Source organism: Macaca fascicularis, chromosome 9, assembly GCF_037993035.2.
Source record: "Macaca fascicularis isolate 582-1 chromosome 9, T2T-MFA8v1.1".
NCBI classification, from domain to species: Eukaryota; Metazoa; Chordata; class Mammalia; order Primates; family Cercopithecidae; genus Macaca; species Macaca fascicularis.
Window position 1 is genome coordinate 72128579 of NC_088383.1, and position 21498 is coordinate 72150076.

General features: G+C 35.7%; 1 protein-coding gene across 14 annotated transcripts in view; it reads right to left on the reverse strand.

Annotated features, from left to right (window-relative positions):
• The window catches only part of ADK (adenosine kinase), a 563812-nt gene that overhangs the window by 401908 nt on the left and 140406 nt on the right, over positions 1–21498 (reverse strand). For all 14 annotated transcript variants that reach the window (XM_074001748.1, XM_074001746.1, XM_005565442.5 and 11 more), the window contains one exon: positions 5595–5673. In XM_074001748.1, the coding sequence (XP_073857849.1) occupies positions 5595–5673 (79 nt within the window). Of the gene's footprint in view, positions 1–5594; positions 5674–21498 lie in introns of those variants that run through there.

Below are 21498 nucleotides of genomic sequence, written 5' to 3' on the forward strand. Positions count from 1 at the left end.
TAATCCAATCTGACTGGTGTTCTTATAAGAAGACATTAGGACACGCAGACACACTCCAGGGGTACATATGTACACAGAAACCACCACGCAAAGAGGCAGAAAGAGGGTAGCCATCTGCAGGCCAAGAAGCAAGGCCTCTGAAGGAATCAAGGTGTCAACACTTTGATCTGGGACTCCAACACTGTGAGAAAATAAATCTTTGTTGTTTAAGCCATCTAGTCTCTGAAATTGTTAAGAATGCTCTAGCTAACTAATATTGAACTTATTCATAATCATATATTATTCTGCATTATTTATTTCTGTCACACTTTAAAAAAAAATAATGTAACTATAGTTGGATTAAACATTTTACCAATATTGAATTAAAAAGAACAATGGCATGCTTCTTTTTGCCTATGAAATAATAAAATATTTTTACTTTTATGTTTCCTTTCTATACTTCACTAGAGCCATTAGGTCAATCCTTCTTGTATGTGTGGTGAAACTTAACACACAGTCAAAGGTAAAATCCACTGTGACTTACACCTCTGATGCATCAAGCCCACATTCTTGGTATCAATCCAATGCAATGACATTAAGCTAAATATCCTCTCAACAAAAGCATGTAAACAGAATACTTAGGATTTTAATTACTATCAATAATAGGTGTTTAGATATAGGAATTAGTTTATAGTTCTATAAAAATTATATCCATCTATCTTTTAGCTAAATGCATGTTTTGGCATTCCAGCTCCTTATGAATCACATCCCTTGTGTTTACAGATTCATTATATAGGCTTATCAGTGTTCAAAATGTCCATCATTTTAAAACACTCTGAAAGACATTGGCTATCATCCTAAGTTAAATTTCTCTTTCTTGCAGAAATGGTTTTAAAACACCTGAATTTGAATTTGTGATGTCAAAACTGGATTTTTTAGTAAAGAAACTGAAAAAAAGTTTTATTTAACCTCATTGCTCTTTTCTGTGACTTTTTTACTTGAGTTCTGAAGCACTCTTAATATAAAAATGAGCCATTTGGGCCAGGTACAATGATTCACACCTATAATCCTAGCACTTTGGGAGACTAAAGCAGGGGGATCACTTGAAGCCAAAAATTCAAGACCAATCTGGGCAACATACAGAGACCCTGTCTCTACAACAAATAAATTAGCCAGGTATGGCACGGTATGACTGTAGTCCTAGCTACTCAGGAGATGGAGGAAGGAGGACTCTTTGAGCCCAGCAGTTCAAGGCTGGAGTGAGCTATGATCACACCACTACATTCCAGCCTAGGCAACAGAGCGAGAGAGAGTGTCTCAAAAAATATATATAATAATAAATAAATAAAATTATTTGTGTGGTTTTTTTTTTTTTTTTTTGGTATGTGTTTTTTCTAGCCTACTTGTGGCCTCTTCAAAAACAGAAACAAGCTGGGCACCGTGGCTCACGCCTGCAATTCCAGCACTTTGGGAGGCCGAGGTGGGTGGATCACAAAGTCAAGAGATCAAGACCGTCCTGTCCAACATGGTGAAACCCCGTCTCTACTAAAAACACAAAAATTATCTGGGCATGGTGGCACATGCCTATAGTCTCAGCTACTTGGGAAGCTGAGGCAGGAGAATCACTTGAACCCGGGAGGCAGAGGTTGCAGTGAGCAGAGATCGCACCACTGCACTCCAGCCTAGCAACAGAGTGAGACTCTGTCTCAAAACAAACAAACAAACAAAAGAAACAGAAACCCCCAAAAAATATCTTTTTCTATAATCTTGTTTTTCCATTCTCATTCTCAATGTGCTGCCAAATCAGAGAAGGGCATTCCTTTGGTCCCATATTTTGTTAATATTGTACTGCAAGGTATCTATGTCCAGCAACAAAAATAGCCATCTTTTAGGCACATATTCAAGGAGGTCATTTTCTTCCATTTATTTTTCTTTTTGTAGAGACAAGGTTTCAAACTACTGGAATCAAGCGATCCTCCTGACTTAGCCTCTCAAAATGCTGGGATTACAGGCATGAGTCACAATGCCAGCCTTTTTCCATTTCTTTCAAGTCAAAAATCACATTAAGCGCTTCCACAAATTTTTTAAAAACTGGCAACATAACCAAAAGTGTTCATTAAGAAAGCATCAATGATCAAACTTAAGCAAGTCACACCCCTTTTTAGCAGTGTTATATACATGCTGTGCAGGATATTGAGCAGATAAGAACTTTTCACTTTCATTAGTAAGCAGTTCAGACCAAACGAAATTTACCAAAATTTACATTTGTACTGTACATCAAATAAATCTAGAATTGTACTTGGACAAGATATCAACAATATTTGTTTTTGTTGCCTATGGTTTCATTAAAATCTTCAAGAACATGATTTGACATATCAAAATACCTAAGAGCTTTGGGGACATTTTCTTGTTGACATAATTTGTCATATAACTTGATATACGAAAGTATGATTACTAGTAAGATCTCACATAGTAAGTTACCCAAAACTTCAAATTCCTTTTATTACCTTGCAAAAGACAAGAACAAATAAACCATTACTAGAATACATTGTTAGAATGAATGTGAAATATTGTGGCCGGGCGCGGTGGCTCAAGCCTGTAATCCCAGCACTTTGGGAGGCCGAGACGGGCGGATCACGAGGTCAGGAGTTCGAGACCATCCTGGCTAACACGGTGAAACCCCGTCTCTACTAAAAAATACAAAAAACTAGCCGGGCGAGGTGGCGGCGCCTGTAATCCCAGCTACTCGGGAGGCTAAGGCAGGAGAATGGCGGGAACCCGGGAGGCGGAGCTTGCAGTGAGCTGAGATCCGGCCACTGCGCTCCAGCCTGGGAGACAGAGCGAGACTCCGTCTCAAAAAAAAAAGAATGAATGTGAAATACTGTAAAAAGTGCAAAAGAATAAAAGTAGGCAATGACTGCTTTATTATGAGACCAATATCAGGGAGAAAGCTGAGGGAGAACTTAATTATATAATAATAAACTTTTAGAAGGCAGAAACTGATGAAGATCCTCAAGAAAGGAGACAATCAGTGAACAGCTAATAGCCTCCCTGTATTAGTTCATTTTCACACTATGGTAAAGAACTGCCTGAGACTGGGTTATTTATTTATTTATTTATTTTTATCTTTTTTTTTTTTGAGACAGAGTCTCGCTCTGTCGCCCAGGCTGGAGTGCAGTGGCGCGATCTCCACTCACTGCAAGCTCCGCCCCCGGGTTCATGCCATTCTCCTGCCTCAGCCTCCCGAGTAGCTGGGACTACAGGTGCCCGCCACCGCGCCCGGCTAATTTTTCGTATTTTTAGTAGAGACGGGGTTTCACAGTGTGAGCCAGGATGGTCTCGATCTCCTGACCTCGTGATCCGCCCGTCTCGGCCTCCCAAAGTGTTGGGATTACAGGCGTGCGCCACCGCGCCCGGCCAGAGGCTGGGTAATTTATAAAGAAAAAAAGGCCAAGGCGGGCGGATCACGAGGTCAGGAGATCCAGACCATACTGGCTAACACGGTGAAACTCCATCTCTACAAAACATAGAAAAAATTAGCCAGGCATGGTGGCGGGCGCCTGTAGTCCCAGCTACTCGGGAGGCTGAGGCAGGAGAATGGCGTGAACCCGGGAGGCAGAGCTTGCAGTGATCCAAGATCGTGCCACTGCACTCCAGCCTGGGATACAGAGTGAGACTTCGTCTCAAAAAAAAAAGAAAAAAGGTTTAATTGACTCACAGTTTAGCATGGCTGGAAAGGCCTCTGAAAACTTATAATCATGGCAGAAGGCAAAGAAGAAGAAAGGCACCTTCTTTACAAGGCAGCAAGAATGAGAAATGCTGAGCAAAGGGGTAAGAGCCCCTTATAAAGCCATCAGATCTTGTGAGAACTCACTCACTATCACGAGAACAACATGAAGGAAACTGCCCCCATGAGTCAATTACCTCCACCTGGTCTCTCCCTTGGCATGTGGGGATTATAGGTATTACAATTCAAGATGAGATTTGGGTGGGGACACAAAGCCTAACCATATCACCTCCAGTTCTAGTAGGAGAAGAGACTGAAAACTGCAAAATGCAAAACGTGCCTTTATAAATTAAGGCTTTAGTAAATTATCCTTTTTTTTTTTTTTTTTTTTTGAGATGGAGTCTCACTCTGTTGCCCAGGCTGGAGTGCAGTGGCATGATCTTGGCTCACTGCAACCTCTACTGCCCAGGTTCAAGCTATTCTCTGCCTCAGTCTCCCAAGTAGCTGGGATGACAGGCATATGCCACCACACCTGGCTAATTTTTGTACTTTTTTAGTAGAGACGGGTTTTCACCATGTTGGTCAGGCTGATCTGGATCTCCAGACCTCAAGTGATCTGTCCACCTCCAGCTTCCCAAAGTGCTGGGATTACAGGCGTGAGCCACCGCGCCTGGCCGTAAATCATCCTTTTTCTATTACTCTGGAAGTTCATAAAGTGACCACCTGGATGTTTTACCAAAAACAATACAAATCAATTGACCAACAGAAAGACTCAGGCCACTTCATATTAACGACCACCTTAAAGATTCATTTTTACAAAAGATTTGAAAACTATGATTAAATCTGAGCTTGGAAGTATGTGGAATAATCATACTATATGTCTAAATCAACTAAGAGTTACTTGAAAAGAAATCATTCTGGATTTTGTCAATTTTCCACTTTTCCAGTTCTTGAAGTTAATTAGAATTCAAAGGGAATGCATTAATCAATAAAAAAGAAAAAGAAATCTAGTATAGCAGAAATGACACATGATTGCAATGAGCAGAAATTTGAGCTAGCTTCAAACTGCAAAAGTAAGAACGAGTGGTATGTAAAACTTGTTCATATCTTTCAAAGCTGGAAGATTAAGCAGATCACTAACTCTCTCAATCAAGATTAGGTTAAACTGGTAACTCAAAGAGTATATGCCTAACGAGTTTATTCAATTACTCATTGGAAGATATGGGAATAGAGACAGATATACAGATATATTAAAGATATACCCCGGTATAGATATAACGATGTATATACATATCTACCAACATATCTGTCTATACATAGATATTCAGGTATGAACATATGCATATATATTTATGTATATAGATATCTATATATAATACAGAGCAATTTCTACTATCTTGTGGCAGAAACGTCCTTTCTAAGGAGGACATGCAGGAAATGAAGAAGCCATAAAGTTTAATTACATTAAAAACTTTGAAAGTTACATGAAGAACTAAGGCACCGTACAAGACACTGTAAGAGTTAATGTACACATGACAAAAAATAAATACTTTCAACTTATAAAAAGGAATACTATCTATAAAATATGAAGAATTTCTATAAATCTGTAACATATGAAAAATTATAAAATGATAGTGAAAGGAAACAAGTAATTTAAGAAGAAATGCAAATGAACAATAAACATATCAAAAGTTCAAGCTTACCAACAGCCAAAGAAATAGCAATTAAAGTAACTTTTGATTAGATGTGCAATGACTACTAAAATCCCAATTCAAATGAACAAAACTATATTCTACAGCAACACAATATAAATGGAAACAATTATGCAAAATAGACATGGGTCTAGAATCATTTTGAATCCTTTTAACTTTTAAAATAAGTAACCAACCTGAGCCACTTTAATTGAGTTCTGGGTAGAGCCACCAGCATGATACTCGACTTTGAATTTTTTCACGAGTTCATCAAACCTATAAGGAAATCACAGTAGAAAAGAGTAAGTTACCTTCTGTGAGTTGCCACAATGTAAACTTTTCTGAGCAGAAGAGTATTAAAACACAAATAGTAAAATGTTTTAATTGTTTAAGTATATTGAATAAATGAATTGAAGTATCTTATAACAAAAATACTGAATTTCCACATTTAAGAAATGTTTTCCATAAGTGTACAACTATAAGAATTTAAGAATTTAAAACATAGACTGTCCATAATTAGCCATTAAACTAAACAGAAAGTAAAAGTAATAATTAATAGATTGCCAAATGGAGGTCACATGTGGCAAATTGGTTAAGTCAAAATCAGAATCCCAGTCTCAGAATTACTTGTTACTACAAACATACAGAAATCAGTGTGTATTTCTCCTCATTCCAGACAACTAAGAGAGTTTTCTATAGAAACTAAACAAAATTTCACTTAATGTTACCCTTGGAATCAGTTCAAGAAGTATGAAAATTATAAGACCTTACACTTCAAAAGAGATGATGAAGCATATGTTCATTTCCTCTTCCACATCTTACTAAATGTCAAAAAATATATTTTATATATAAAAATAAACAAAAGTATAACAGCACTGCCTGTAAAGCAAGGAAAGAAAGATGCCACAAACAGACCTATCTAATTATATGAAAAGATGCAGCTAGAGAATGACACAGTTTCTATGCACTAACTTAACAATTATTGAAAAATTTTTGAAAAATAAATAGTTGGATGGATTACCTGAGCAATCAAAATATGCATGGGTAAAAACTAAGATAAAAATAGAGAAGTTGAAATTTTTAAAAATACCAAAAAAGTAGACAGAAAATATAAGAGATTAAAAATATGAGATAAAAATTAAAAGGTGCAGAGAATTTATTAGGTGGTCCGAGATCTATTTAACAGGAAATACAGAAAGGGAAAATAAACATTATGAAGAGTAAGAGAGAAATGTTGGGGGGAAAAAAGGTGAAACATAAATATGGTCAGATTTTTCCAAACATCAAACAGTTTTACAAGGGATTAGGGACTAGGACCCCATACTTGGACACATTTTGTGTAATCTCTCATATTAAGATAAAACCCTAAAAGCATATAAAATGAAAAATAATAATTACCTTAAAAGGAATAAAAATCAGACTAATACTAAACTTCTCAAAGAATACCAGATGCTAAAAATATAATGGAGTAACGAACGTATTCTATGCTGAGAAGGGAGGAAATTTTTGAAACTAGAAATTTTCAATATGCACTCAAATTATCAGGTTAATAAGGCAAAGCAATATTTAATAATCCTTTATCCTATGTGGAAAAAATTACTAAGGAGATGTGCCAAACTCTCCCCCCAAAAAAACAGAAGAAAGATGGAATGAGGTTAAAAGAAAAGGAGGGTGATATACGACTTTGAAAAAGAAAGCCATAAAAAAGTTAAAAGTGCCCATCATACATTATTGCAAGCAAAATTCTCCCTTTTATGGAGAAGACTCCATAAATATCTCAAATGTTAAAAATCAAGTTTTTAAAAAGGTTTTAAATATATTGTTGAAGTCATAAAGTCAATCAATAAAAAAATCAAACCAAAGCAAATATAAGGAAGAATAAAAAGGCAAAACAGTGTAAGTGCACTACATTCTTCATCTTCCAGTATAGAGTTCACAGACATTGTATAAACTTAATTAAAAATAAGCATAAATTCATTATTTAGATTTATAATGTTAAGCTAAAAACATTACCTTTTCTTTTTTTTTTTTTTGAGACAGAATCTTCCTTTGTCACCCAGGCTGGAGTGCAGTGGCGCAAACATAGCTCAATGCAGCCCCCATCTCCTGGGCTCAAAGGATCCTCCCACCTCAGTCCCCCAAATAGCTGGGAATACAGGTATGCGCCACCATACTTGGCTAATTTTTTTTGTATTTTATTTTGTAGAAACGGGCTTCACCATGTTGCCCGGGCAGATATCAAACTCCTGAGCTCAGGCGATCCTCCCACCTCAGCCTCCTAAAGTGCTAGGATTACAGGTGTGAGCCATGGAACCAGGGCCTAAAAACATTAACTTTTAACAGTATTTGCATCTCTATGGAGTTGATATAAAAGGATTTTTTTTTTTTTTTACTGGTGTTTATAGTTTACTTTCGTTTTTTATAAATTTCTCTAGGATAATTTAAAAAAATGTGCAAAATTTAAGAAGTGTCTGTGTAACTACTACTCAGGTTAAGGAAAAAAAACACTGAACTGACTTAGAAAATTCAGTATCTTATATATATCTCTCATATATAATATATACATATATACACACACACACACACACACACAAACACACACACTCTGTCTCTCTACAAGTGTCCTTACCCTGTTGTTCTTCACGAGTACTTTGGCCGTTCTTGGTTCTTTGCACTTCATATAAATTTACAACTAGTTGTCAAACTCCAAAAACCAACTTGTTAGGGTTTTTTTTTTTTGAGACTGAGTCTTGCTCTGTCGCCAGACTGGAGTGCACTGGCGCAATCTTGGCTCACTGCAACCTCCAACTCCCTCGTTCAAGCAATACTCCTGCCTCAGCCTCCCAAGTAGCTGGGACTACAGGCGCATCCCACCATGTCCATCTAATTTTTCTATTTTTAGTAGAGACGGGGTTTCACTATGTTGGCCAGGATGGTCTCCATCTCTTGACCTCATGATCCACCCACCTCAGCTTCCCAAAGTGCTGGGATTATAGGCGTAAGCCACCGTGCCCAAATTGTTAGAAAATTAGTGATTGCACTAATTTTCTATATCTATGCTGGGAAAAGTGATATATTTCCAATATTACATCATCTAATCAATGGTTACAGTATCTCTCAAAGTTTCATGTTTGCCACAAAGCCCCCACATGTTTTATTCTGATCACTACTTCATACTTCATATGTTTTAATACTATTATGATATTGTTTAAACTTAATTTTTATTTGTGGCTGATATTTATAAACATTCTTTATATCCATTTTTTCAGCCAAGTTTCTAATATTTAATTAACTCCAAAGATTTATGTGTTTTTAACAAATTAAACATAATTATCATTTGTGAATAAGGACAATTTTTTCCTTCCCTTTCTTGCGTTAGTACAAAGACTACAAGCTCTAGGATAATATAAATAGAGAATAAACAATAGTAGGTGGAAATGGGCAAATTTAGTCTTGTTCTGAATTTTGGCCTGAAAAATCCTGATGAATAGCAGAATTAGTCGATTTTCCAAAATTAGAAGTCTTCAAATAAGCATTTAATTTTCTACCTTGATGTAGTTTTAACTATGCGTATATGTTGCTTCTATTAAAGTATTAAGCATTTTTAAATGTTACAGATTTAAAATAGATTTATGTCTATGGTATTTTCCATGTTATTTCAAATGAGAAATGTTAATTTACAAAAACTTATGCGCAATATAATCCTTTTTTGTGTAAACAAAATTATCCAATATACATGTCTACTGAAAAGAACCTGGAAGAATACAACCAAAGTATTAACAGTAGTTATCGCCAAATTAGGAACAATTATGGCTCTTTTATACATCTGTTTAAATTGTGCAATAAGCATATAAACTGTTTTGTAATGAAAAATCAACTTCATTTTATAACAAAAGAACATAGCAATTTTCCATACAATTATTTTAAAAGAATTATATATAGAACAAAGCTGGATAAAAAGCAAGAGCAGAGAAAGAAGTGATTCTGAACAAAAAAGGCAGAGAAAGTTTAACATCTGAATTGAAATTTGACATTTAAGGGAAAAAAAAATATTCAGGGTTGAGGGTGAAACAATAAACATGGCGTATTCAGAAAAACCAGTTAAACACAAACAAAATGCAGGTCAAAATCAAAGTAGTAAAAATTGACAAAGAAAAGGTAGTAACTATCAGGCTAATAAGTGTAGACATTATTCTAAAGGCTACTAGAAATTATTAAACTCTATTTAGCAATAGTGCGGAAAGAGCACTTTTTAAAAATGGTAACACTACAGGACAGAGTAAAGAGAAGCAGACCACCTGCCTTTAGAATAGCTCATATGAAAGACCAGATAGAGAGACGAGACCAAACTAAGGAATCATTCTGAAGTTGAAGATATAGGATGTGATAAAGAAGTGTAACATGTGGAAGAGGGATGATAATTCTGAGGTTGCTAGTTTGGATAACGAGTTGGATGGTGTTAGAAAAGAAATACAGGAGAGCAGAAAATCTTAAGAAGGGAAAGGAACTCCTAAGTAGCCAACTAACAAACCAAGAAATATTTATCTTCAGGGAACTGATTGTACTGTGGCAAGACTAACAGGTGTTTAAGGATGAAAGAGTTTATGGTATCATTACATTTTATGGGAAACTTCTATATATTTTCCTTACAGGACTTTTTCCATAGGGAATAAAGTATGGGAATTTTAGGAATTTATAGATTCCTTCTTACTTTCTCCTTTTGGTTGACATTCTTTGCCTGAATGGGGTGGCCATATAAACACCTCAATCAAAAGCCTGACAGAATTGGAAGGACAGTACCTGATCCATTTTTCTACCACAAGCCTACTATAGTAATTATCATTGGAAGAAATTTAATAAACCTTGTAATATTATAATTATTTATACGTTACATTATTACAGGAAAAAATTATAACTTATAAAGATATGAATATAGTAATATTAAACAAATGTACAAAATAACACTAAAAATAAGAGAAGCAAATTAAGATAAAGTTGAAAGAACACAAAATGTAAGACATAAACATTTATAGTTTATAAAAGCTGAAATATAATATGGGATGTCCTTATAATTGTTCAACAAAATGATCCATAAATTCATTCAATGTAATTATTTTGTCTTTAAAAATTAATATACTGTCCTCCCACCTGTCTAAAACACAGGTCTAGGATGTCTGTTGGACTTTTTCTTTTCAAGAGTGATGGTGTTCGTTACCGATCCACACTTCATACACCCCTCTCCTTTTTTTCAGTCTCTTAAACCTCCCCGCTACCTCTGCTCTCCAAATGTACAGACAAAGCAGCAGAATGAATACTGGAATATCATGTTTATAACTCCGCTTATAAGAGACTTGAATTCTTACTATGTTCTGTCTCCTCGCAATTCTGAAGGTACATCTTATTTGTGACTTTAATTGTATCTGTTGTTTTGAGGAAGATGAGAAAGTTTAGATTCATTATCCTCTAAGTCCAGTTTAAATGGCTTTTGATGGTATAAGTGGCAGGCTAAAAACTGGAAGATCAACACAGTAATCAAGGATATATTAAGACCATGTAAAATAAAAATAGAAATATGTAGAATTAAATACCTTGTTGTTGGAAACTGAATTACTTTTAAATAAAAGGCAACTATTGTCAGTTATATTTAGGATGCATCTAGAAAATGTATCCTGAAAAGCTAGAAAAACAATAGAAAAAGTGAAGAGAACAATAAGGAATACAAAAGGGAGAGAAGAAATTTTAAAACACAAATAGCACTGTAATTTCTATTGTGTCTTTTTTCTCCTTACCTAACATGAAGAAATAAAAAAGATTCCATGATTATACCCTTCAACACAGCATCCTATATGAATAAAAGTACTTATAAATAAGAAATAAGAAGAATTATGAACAGGAAAATGTCCACAAAACCAACACTTTACAATTTCTAGTTCTATCTAAGGGCAATTGCTTTCCATTTTCACAGAAACTAAAGCGACTAAGTTATTTCAAACTCAGGGGGAAGGGGGAGTGGGAGGGAAGGAGAGAGAGGGAACAAGCATATGAGATTGTGCATGTGCTCAGCATATTATCAGGAGAAGAAGACCTCACGTTGTGTTAACATCAGCACAGCGTAAAAACATTAACAATTTTTGAACATTTCATAGATTGACATATGAAGAATAGGACATGTGATTAAAATCTTTACAATGAAATTCCAAAAATTTAACTTCCTTAAGAAAGCATTCATAACTGCCAAGTAGAATTCGAAGTTCTTCCTTAAACTTCTCATCTAAACAAATAATAAGTTAAAAACATAAGTAATTCTAAACAGGTTATACTTAAGATTAAATGTTAATAGAACAACACAGGCAAGGGAATCGACAGGCAAACTGTAAAATTCAAAGCTTTGAAATCTTTTACTGCAAATGTTTGGTGAGGTTTTAAAAAACTCAAATGTCAGTTTGTTAAAAGCCAAACTAACATTTTCCACATGTGTTTATATTTAAGCATATTTTTACAAGATGGAAAACGTAACAGTTATTCAAAACTAAGGTTAAGCTATTAGTTCATAAGGATTATAATTTGAAGACATTTCTTGAACCTCCAATTTTATTTTCTTTGATAAGAAAGCAATTTTAAGCATGTATTGCTTAGATAAGCCCTTATTCAACTCTAACATGTTTAAAGGTTTAATTATTCCCATTTATAACTCTGAACGTGAAGATCATTGTTCCTAAGATAATCAAATATACTGCTGAAAAGCACTTCGTATATAAGTATAGATTATTAAAATAAAATGAATTATTCCTAAATTTAGATGCATGATACGTGCATTAGGTTTCTACCCACTGTAAGAACACAACAAAATTTCACTAAACCAATTTATGATTTTCATTAAATAGTAACTGATTGACATTTAGTTTTAAATCACAAAAAGAAAAAGTTATATGTAAGAAAAAGAAAAATACTGCAGGACAGTGGTTCTCAAAATTAGATGGGTAATCTCATGGTAAACCTAGAGCATCACCCACACGTCCACAGACAGGTACTTCCAAAACACAAATTATATACTCCAACTCCCTTACTGGTTTGCTTTCAGCTGTTATTTCTACCAGAGTCCATGGTTTATAATGGGTCTGAGTTTCTCTGATCATAGAAATATTCCAGAAACATATGTAATAGATATGGAGAGAGAGTAGTTAAGCAATAACTAGCTAATCATTTCTCTCTACCAAACTTCAAAAATATCACTCATCAGAAATACTCAAACATCTAAAATCTCTTATCAAAACATAACATATGGAACTTCCGATTCTGGGTAGCATATACTGCATCACAGCCAACGTTCGTACTGATGACACCTAGGAAGGCCATATAAATCATAAGTCACATTGTTAATGGTACCAAAGAGCTCTGAAGCAACAAGCACAAAGTGGACAAATTTCCAGAGAGGTGAGACCTGTTCACAGGGGCAGGCCAGAACTAGCAGTTTTTTGTTTCACCTGCCAACATTTGCAGCCAGAAGCATGAAGACAGAGAAACAAAATTTGACATTTCCCAAACCTAAAACACAGAGCTAGTTTGCCCCAAAACACATTTGCTGAATTCTGAAGCTGAATGCTAAGTTAAAGAGGTTAACCAAAATAGTTCCAAAAGCAGAAAGTTCTCTGAGTCTAGCAGTGCTTACAAAAGACAGGACAAGAAAAGAGCAACTAAAAACATAATAGACAAGAAATTAAAGCCCTAAAAGGAGTGGAGAATAAAAATAAGGATCCATGGCACATTTCCACTGGGGTTTGGGGGGAAGGATATACTTATACTGGTTACATGTGAAACCTCAAAATTCACACTTTGTGCTTAGCAGAAGATAACGATAAGGAAGGGGGCAATAGGGGGAAAACAGCAGGGAATTTAGCAATTACATAAGGCTGAAGTAATAACATTGGAAACTGAAAACCTAAAACAAAAGATCATTTCCCCTTTGACATAACTGCCAAATTTTGAAGGCAGACAGAAATTAAGCTAGACACCTCTGAATTAAGCTGGAAACCTCTGAGGTCAGTTTGGTACCCTCATTCTGGTGGGCTGTTTCAGAGCTGAGACCACTGGTCTCAATTTAAAGTCCTAGAGGTTCAGGCTCTAGGAATAGAAGCAAACAGGCTTGACTGAACTATCAACACTGAAAAATCAACTTTGACCTAGCTTAACCCTTAATTTTTATTAAGGTAATATGCTCTCCCCTCACTCCGTATCAGCCTCATACAGAAAAGAGTGAACACTCTGGTAGAAGATACAATCTGAAGAATCTACAATTTGTATATACAGTATTGGTAAATAATAATAAACTGAAAGTTATAACAAGAGGTAAAATAATTTGACTAAAATGCAAGAAAGAAAAAAGCAAGAGAAGAGTATCTGCCTACTACTTAGACCCAGACATGGTTATAGTCACAGGAAGTATGTGCAGAGCTGGGAAAATAAAGCTCCAATTCTCTGGCTGGATTACCAAAGCAGAGAGCTGCAGGGAACCACAAACTACTAGGACTCTTCAGACAACTAGAAAAAGTGAAAAGACTCAGCAAAGAAACAGAAGATAAAGAAGATAAAATAAAAATATTAGAACTTTAAAATTCAATAACTAGAAATTTAAAAATAACCAGATGGGCTTAATAGTAAAATGAAGAAGACTGTTAAGAATCAGTATAGTTAAAAATAAATCAATAAAAGTTTTCCAATCTGCAGGACAGAAAAAGGATTTTTTTTAAAAAATGAAAAAAGACTCAGACCTATAAGACAATACTAAAAGATCTAAATTTGTGCATGAGAAACAGAAGAAAAAAAGTGCAGTGCAGAAAAAGAAAATTGAAAAAATAATGACTTGACCAGGCATGGTGGCTCACAACTATAATCTCAGCACTTTGAGAGGTAAAAGCAGGAGGACTGCTTGAACCCACGAGTTTGAAACCAGCCTGGGCAACATAATGAGATCCTACTTCTACAAAAAAATAAAAATAGCCAGGCATAGTGATGCATGCCTGTAGTCCCAGCTACTCAGGAGGTTGAGGCAGGAGGATCACTTCAGTCCAAGAATTTGAAGCTGTAGTGAACTAAGATTATGCCACTGCACCGCCTGAACCACAAAGCAAGACCCTGCTTCTAAAAAAGGAAAAGGAAAGAAAGAAAAAAAATGGCTTTAAAATTTCCAAATTTGATTAATGATATACTCTTAACAGATTCAAGCTCAGAAACTCCACACAGGATAAGCAAACACAAAATCCACACTCATACACAAGAGAAGAACACAGAGAGTGGAACCAAGGGATACACCAAAATTTAAGTGGAGAAGGTACCAGCAAAGAGGGATGGAAACAGCCCACCTGTCAGAAAAAAGAGCTAAGGGAGGGGAAAAGCTGTGGGGGTAAAGGAGGAAGAAAGGAGCAGAGGAAGGAGGGAAGGGGATAGATCCAACATGGCCAAATTCCTCACTACAGACATATAAGATCAATTTGATATCAATATATAATTTCCTATAGTGGAGTCATCAGGACAGGCAACATTCCTCAATGGTTAGAAGCAAAGGCTCTGGTGTCAGATAGACCTAGCTTTAATTCCATATTCATCTAATTGTATGACATGGGGCAAGTACGGCTGGCCCTCCATATCCATAAGTTCCACATCCATGGATTCAACCAACCATAGATTGAAAATATTTGGAAAATATGTACTGAATATGTAAATAGTGTTTTTTCCTTGACATTATTCCCTAAACAACAGAGTATAACAACTACTTACACAGCATTTACATTATATTAGGTATTATAAGTAATCTAGAAATGATTTAAAGTACATAGGAGGATATGCATATGTTATATACAAATACCACAGAATTTTATATCAAGTACTTGAGAATCCTTGGATTTTGGTATCTGAGGAAGTTCCTGGAACCAATCCCCCATGAATACCAAAGGACAACTGTACTTTAAGTTCTCTGAGATTAGGTTTCCTCATTTGTAAAACATAGCATTAAAGACTATTTCTTTTTGTGTTCCACAATATTTAAGCATAATGCCTGATGGATAATGGGTACACAGAAAAAAAAATTGATGAATGAATGGTTGAATGAACAAACTAAAGAAGGATTAAATGAGAATTGCTGCTGCTATTGTTCTTGGATTTTTAAGAACATGTACACTACCAACCTATACAAATTTTAACAAAACTAGATTTTCCTTGAATATTTTAAAAATAATTAAATATTGATTTGGTTTGTGCTTGTATCCCTGTTACAAGCACAATTTTATCGATTGTAAAAAAGAATTTCTATTCTCTGATGAAATTCTTTATCTTGTATCCCTGTTACCTACTGCTTTTGAGAGAAATCTCATTCTAAGACATAAATTTTCGATTAACACAGATATGATGTTACCCAGCAAGAAATAACAAAATCAAATTTCTAAACAAGTGAGATGAAATAAGGTGCCTGTACTTGCTTCCCTTGAGAGATTGTGTGTGTGTATAGCACACTATTCCACTCTTTCATTTCATTTACCTTGAACGTAGTAAGCCCTCAATAAATGCCATCAACTAAGTTTATAATTGTGGAAAAATAACTTAGTTACTGATTTGGCAGAAAATCAATTGGGCTACCACCTAAAAAAAAAAAGAAGTAAATGACCGACATCTTTAATATTTTTAATTAAAACTTCCCAACACTTGGAAGACACTTGATACAAAGCATTCTCAATCCCCACTGTGCTAAGTAATGAAGAACAGAATCTATTCAATAACCCACTAAACAATTAACCAAATGTTACAGCTATACAAAACAAATACGAATCACATAACAATGTAAATTCAAAAGTATATAGACATACAATATTATTTTTACATTACTGTTAATACAATTCTCATTTTGACAATACTTTCTTTTTTGAGACAGAGTTTCACTCTTGTTGCCCAGGCTGGAGTGCAATGGCGTGAACTCAGCTCACTGCAACCTCCGCCTCCCGGGTTCAAGCGATTCTCCTGCCTCAGCCTCCCTAGTAGCTGCGATTACAGCCACCAGCCACCACACCCAGCTAATTTTTTAAATATTTTTAGTAGAGACGGTGTTTCACTCTGTTGGCCAGGCTGGTCTCGAACTCCTGACCTCCAGCGATCCACCCGTCTCAGCCTCCCAAAGTGCTGGGATTACAGGCATGAGCCACAGCACCCAGCTTGATATTTTAAAAGTAAGGATTTTGAAAATTTATCAGTGTAGAAGGTTTATCTTATGCATGCCTTTCTAGAAAAAAAAATTAAAACCAAAGCGTTTAGATACTGGAGATATTTTCTTTCATCTTCCAAATACTACAAACAAAGATTCCAATAAAGAAAACCACAAGTTTGCTGAAGTTTAAAACATCTGGGCAATATCTTAAGATACTCATTTTTAAGAGCTCCATATTAAAGAATAGCCTGAAGGGTAGATGATAAATCTGCTCTAAAACTGAAAGTGTGTTTTTAATTCTATTGAATATAAACAGGTTTTTTTCTTTTTTTTCTTAAGTGGGGGAACTATAATCCAGATGCAAAGTGCTGAAAGACAAAATATTCCATAAAAGGAAACTTTAAAAATACAGACTAGCATTCAATTTTAAGATAATCACAAGAATATGTTTTTACTGAGATATTAACAACTGTAAGTGTCAATAATCCTTTTGTAACTGCTAACTGAAAAATATACAGGTGATTATCTCATTATTGTATTTCATATCTTCTGAACAGGTTATAAATATACTTTTGTAAAGATGTCCCCAGCTGTAAACTCTCATAAGCTAAACAAAAAACTGAAGATGCATCTTTATTATGCATAAAGTTAATACTAATGCAAAAGTATGTTTCATTAACAATATCATTTGCCAAAATATACATTATAGAGAAATGATATCAAGGCATGGTACATGAGATCCTTAAACTCATATTTTCCACAGAATTTAAAATAAAACTGCCTGTCATGCTTATGAATTTGAAGAAATTATTCCGGTTTGTTTTTTTTTTTTTTTTTTTAAACAAAAACTCACACTAGACTCAGTAAAATGAGGAATACAAATTCCTTTCCTTTTTTTGAGACAGGGTCTCCCTTTGTAATGGAGGCTGGAGTGCAGTGGCATGATTTGGGCTCACTGCAACCTCCGCCTCCCAGGCTCAAGCCAACCTCCCACCTCAGTGCCATGAGTAGCTGGGACCATAGGCATGCAGCACTACGACCAGCTAATTTTAAAATATGTATTTTTGTTAGAGGCGAGGTTTTGCCATGTTGCTCAGGCTGGTTTTGAACTCCTGGACTCAAGTGAGCCACCCACCTTGGCCTCCCAAAGTGCTGAGATTATAGGCATAAGCCACTGTGCCCAGCCTGGAATATAAATTCGTTCCAGTACAAACTGGATTTCAAAAGTAAATCACTCTGAGAAAACCATCAACAGTCCATTTGAAAGCAAAAACAGGCCAGGGGTGGTGGCTCATGCCTATAATCCTAGCACTTTGGGAGGCGAAGGTGGGCTGATTGCCTGAGCTCAGGAGTTTGAAACCAGCCCAGGGAACATAGTGAAACCCCATCTCTACTAAAATACAAAAAATTAGCCAGGCATGGTGGTCCCACCTGTAATTACTCAGGAGGCTGAGGTGGAAGAATCGCTTGAACCCGGGAGGTAGAGGTTGCAGTGAGCCAAGATCATGCCACTGCACCCCAGCCTGGTCAACAGAACAAGACTTCAACTCAAAAAAAAAAAAAAAAAAAAAAAAAAAGCAAACAAAAAAAGAAAAGAAAAGAAAGCAAAAACAAGCAAACAAACAAGGTAAAAATGCAAAGCCCTGAATTCCAAAGTCATTCAGTTACTATAGGAGAAAAGTGTTGCAGGATAAGGGTATACGACACACTCTGCTGATGTTTAATTGCAGGTGAACCTCTTTTATAACACTTCAAACATTTACATTACATTATGAAGACAACTAACTTTTCTAAATTTGAGTATTTTTAGTATTTTCTAAATGCAAGAACTTTAAAATGCTAATAAAGGATAGTCAACCCAATGCATAACTGGTTTCTGATCAGACATCTATTATTCTTTTAGAAGAAGATGAGGGTCAGAAAGCTTTCTTTGTAAAAGGCCAGGTAGTAAACAGTTTGGGCTCCATGGGTAATGAGAAAAAAACCAAGGACATTATTTAGGTACTTATAAAACAAAAAACTTTTACTGACAAATTTAGGAATATTAATAGTAATAATTTGTTTTGTTTATCAGGTTTAGTAATGAGAACAATGTAATTCTTTTAGGGGAAATAACATTTCATTTAATTGGTGTTTAAAGTTACTTTTTTTTTTTTTTTTTTTTGAGATGGAGTCTCATTCTGTCACCAGGGCTGGAGTGCAGTGATGCAATCTCAGCTCACCACAACCTCCACCTCCCGGGTTCAAGCAATTCTTCTGCCTTAGCCTCCCGAGCAACTGGGACTACAGGCGCACGCCACCACACCCAGCTAACTTTTGTATTTTTAGTAGAGATGGTGATTAACCATATTGGCCAGACTGGTCTTGAACTCCTGCCCTCATGATCCACCCACGTCAGCCTCCTAAAGTGTTGGGATTACAGGTGTGAGACACTGTGCCCAGCCAAAGTTACTGTTATCTATCAAAATTGATCACAAATATCCATCTGTTAACACTGATCTATAATAATTTCGCATATTTCAACTTTGAGTGTCTCCACATACAAATGGATACTCCCAAATGCTGATATAAATCCAATAGCATATGATTTAAATTAAGCATATTTATCACTTAGAAAGCATTTATAGAATTCTGTCAGAGCTTTTTCTTGATATTTCCCGTTTAGCATGTAGACTGTAGATTAATCACTTCTACTGCAACATAAGGTAGAAGCTCCTCGATTGCAGTGTTAGATGGATTTTGAAATAAAGAAGTTATCTCTGCCCTGGCATCGATATTGCTAAAACTATAGTTTGAGCCCACAAACATCTGCTACAAATGTGTGTGGAAACAGAAGTATCACTTTTTGTTTTAACTTTTGACAGAATAGGACATTGTATATAAAGCAGCTTGACATTACTTGTGATTCCAACTAATTAGCTGCTGTAAAATAACTTTACCATAGTATAAGTTTTACATATAAGCACTGGTATGCCTCAAAATTAAGAAACCATATAAAGGCTGCTCACACCTGTAATCCCAGCACTATGTGAAGCGAAAGTGAGTGGATAGCTTGACATTAGGAGTTTGAGATCAGGCTGGCCAACATGGTGAAATCCTGTCTCTACTAAAAATACAAAAAGCTTAGCTGGGCATGATGGCATAAGGCTGTAGTCCCAGCTACTTGGGAGGCTGAGGTAGGAGAATTGCTTGAACCAGGGAGGTGGAGGTTGCAGCGAGCCAAGATAGCACCACTGCACTCCAGCCTGCGTGACAGAGTGAAACCCTGTTGAGAAAAGAAAAAAGAGAAAAAGAAGAAGAAAAAGAAGAAGGAGGAGGAGGAAGAGGAGGAGGAGGAGGAGGAAAGAAGGAAGAAAGAAGGAAGAAGGAAGAAGAAAGAAGAAGAAACAACAATAATATCAGTATCATTAGAAACAATGTAGTAGCCAGGGGCATGATGGCCCACACCTATAATCCCAATACTTTGGGAGTTTGAGGCAGGAGGATCACTTGAGGCCAGGAGTTCAAGACCAACCTGGAGAACATAGCAAGATCCTGTTTCTACAAAAAAAAAAAAAAAAAAAAGAAGAAGAAGAAAGAAGAGAAACAATATAAAGTATTCAGTAAAAGCTAATTTTCAAAGCCATTTCATGTGCAATAACAGTAGCTGATAGAGCTTCTCCTTGTTTAGAAAAATTTGAATCTTGACCATGAGCTCAAACAACTGCAGCAATCAAACCGATGGGCAGTCAGGCAAGTCAAATATCCAGCTTAAATTTCTGATAAAAACTTACAGAACTATCTCTTCATACAGCAAATGAAGTTCACTGTTGATAATACTGGTTCAATAATAAATGATATTCAAATAATAAATAATAGATTCAAATATTGTCTACAAAATAGCTGCTAATAAATAATACAATGAATAGCCATAGGCTTTACAACCTTATATTTTCACAAACTTTGTAGATTTCTCCAATTAACCCTTTTTTCTGATCCATATACATATATATTTAAAATATATATGGAGCAAAAAAGTTAATTGGAGAAATCTACAAAGTTTATAAGTATATATAATACATATTTTAATATTTTATATATATATATATATTTTTTTTTTTTTTGGAGACAGAGTCTCGCTGTGTTGCCCAGGCTGGAGTGCAGTGGCATAATCTCTGCTCACTGTATCCTCTACCTCCCAGATTCAAGCAATTCTCCTGCCTCAGCCTCCTAAAGTAGCTGGAATTACAGGCATATGCCACCACACCCCGCTAATTTTTGTTCTGTTTTGTTTTTTGGTTTTTTTTTAGTAGAGATGGGGTTTCACCATGTTGGTTAGCCTGGTCTCGAACTCCTGACTTCAAGTGATCTGCCCACCTCAGCCTCCCAAGTGCTGGGATTACAGGCATGAGCCACTGTGCCCAGCCTCCACATATATTTTTACTACTATCAGTAGCAACACATCTTAACAGATTCTACTTCAGATTATGCTGAATTAGTGTTTTCTGAAATTTTTTGAAAATATTCACGTCTGCAGATGTTTCATCGACTTTTCATGAAAGCTAATTTTTCAGTCACTTCAAACTCAGCATTGGCTCTTTGAATAAACAACCGATCAGTGTCAGTAACATCTGTTGGTTCATCAGAGCCAAGTAAAACCACTATCTTCTTTAATTGACTACTGATGTTACACCCAATGTCCTCAATTCACTTTTTTTTTTTAATTTTAGAGAAGGGGTCTTGCTGTGCTCCCCAGGCTGAACTCAAACTCCTGGGATCAAATGGATCCTCCCATCTCAGCCTCCCAAGAAGCTAGGACTACAAGTGCATACCACCATGCCTGGCTAATGTCCTCAATTCTGGTTTTTTTGTTTTGGGTGTTTTGTTTTGTTTTGTTTTGTTTTGGTAGAGATGGGGTCTTGCCATCTTGT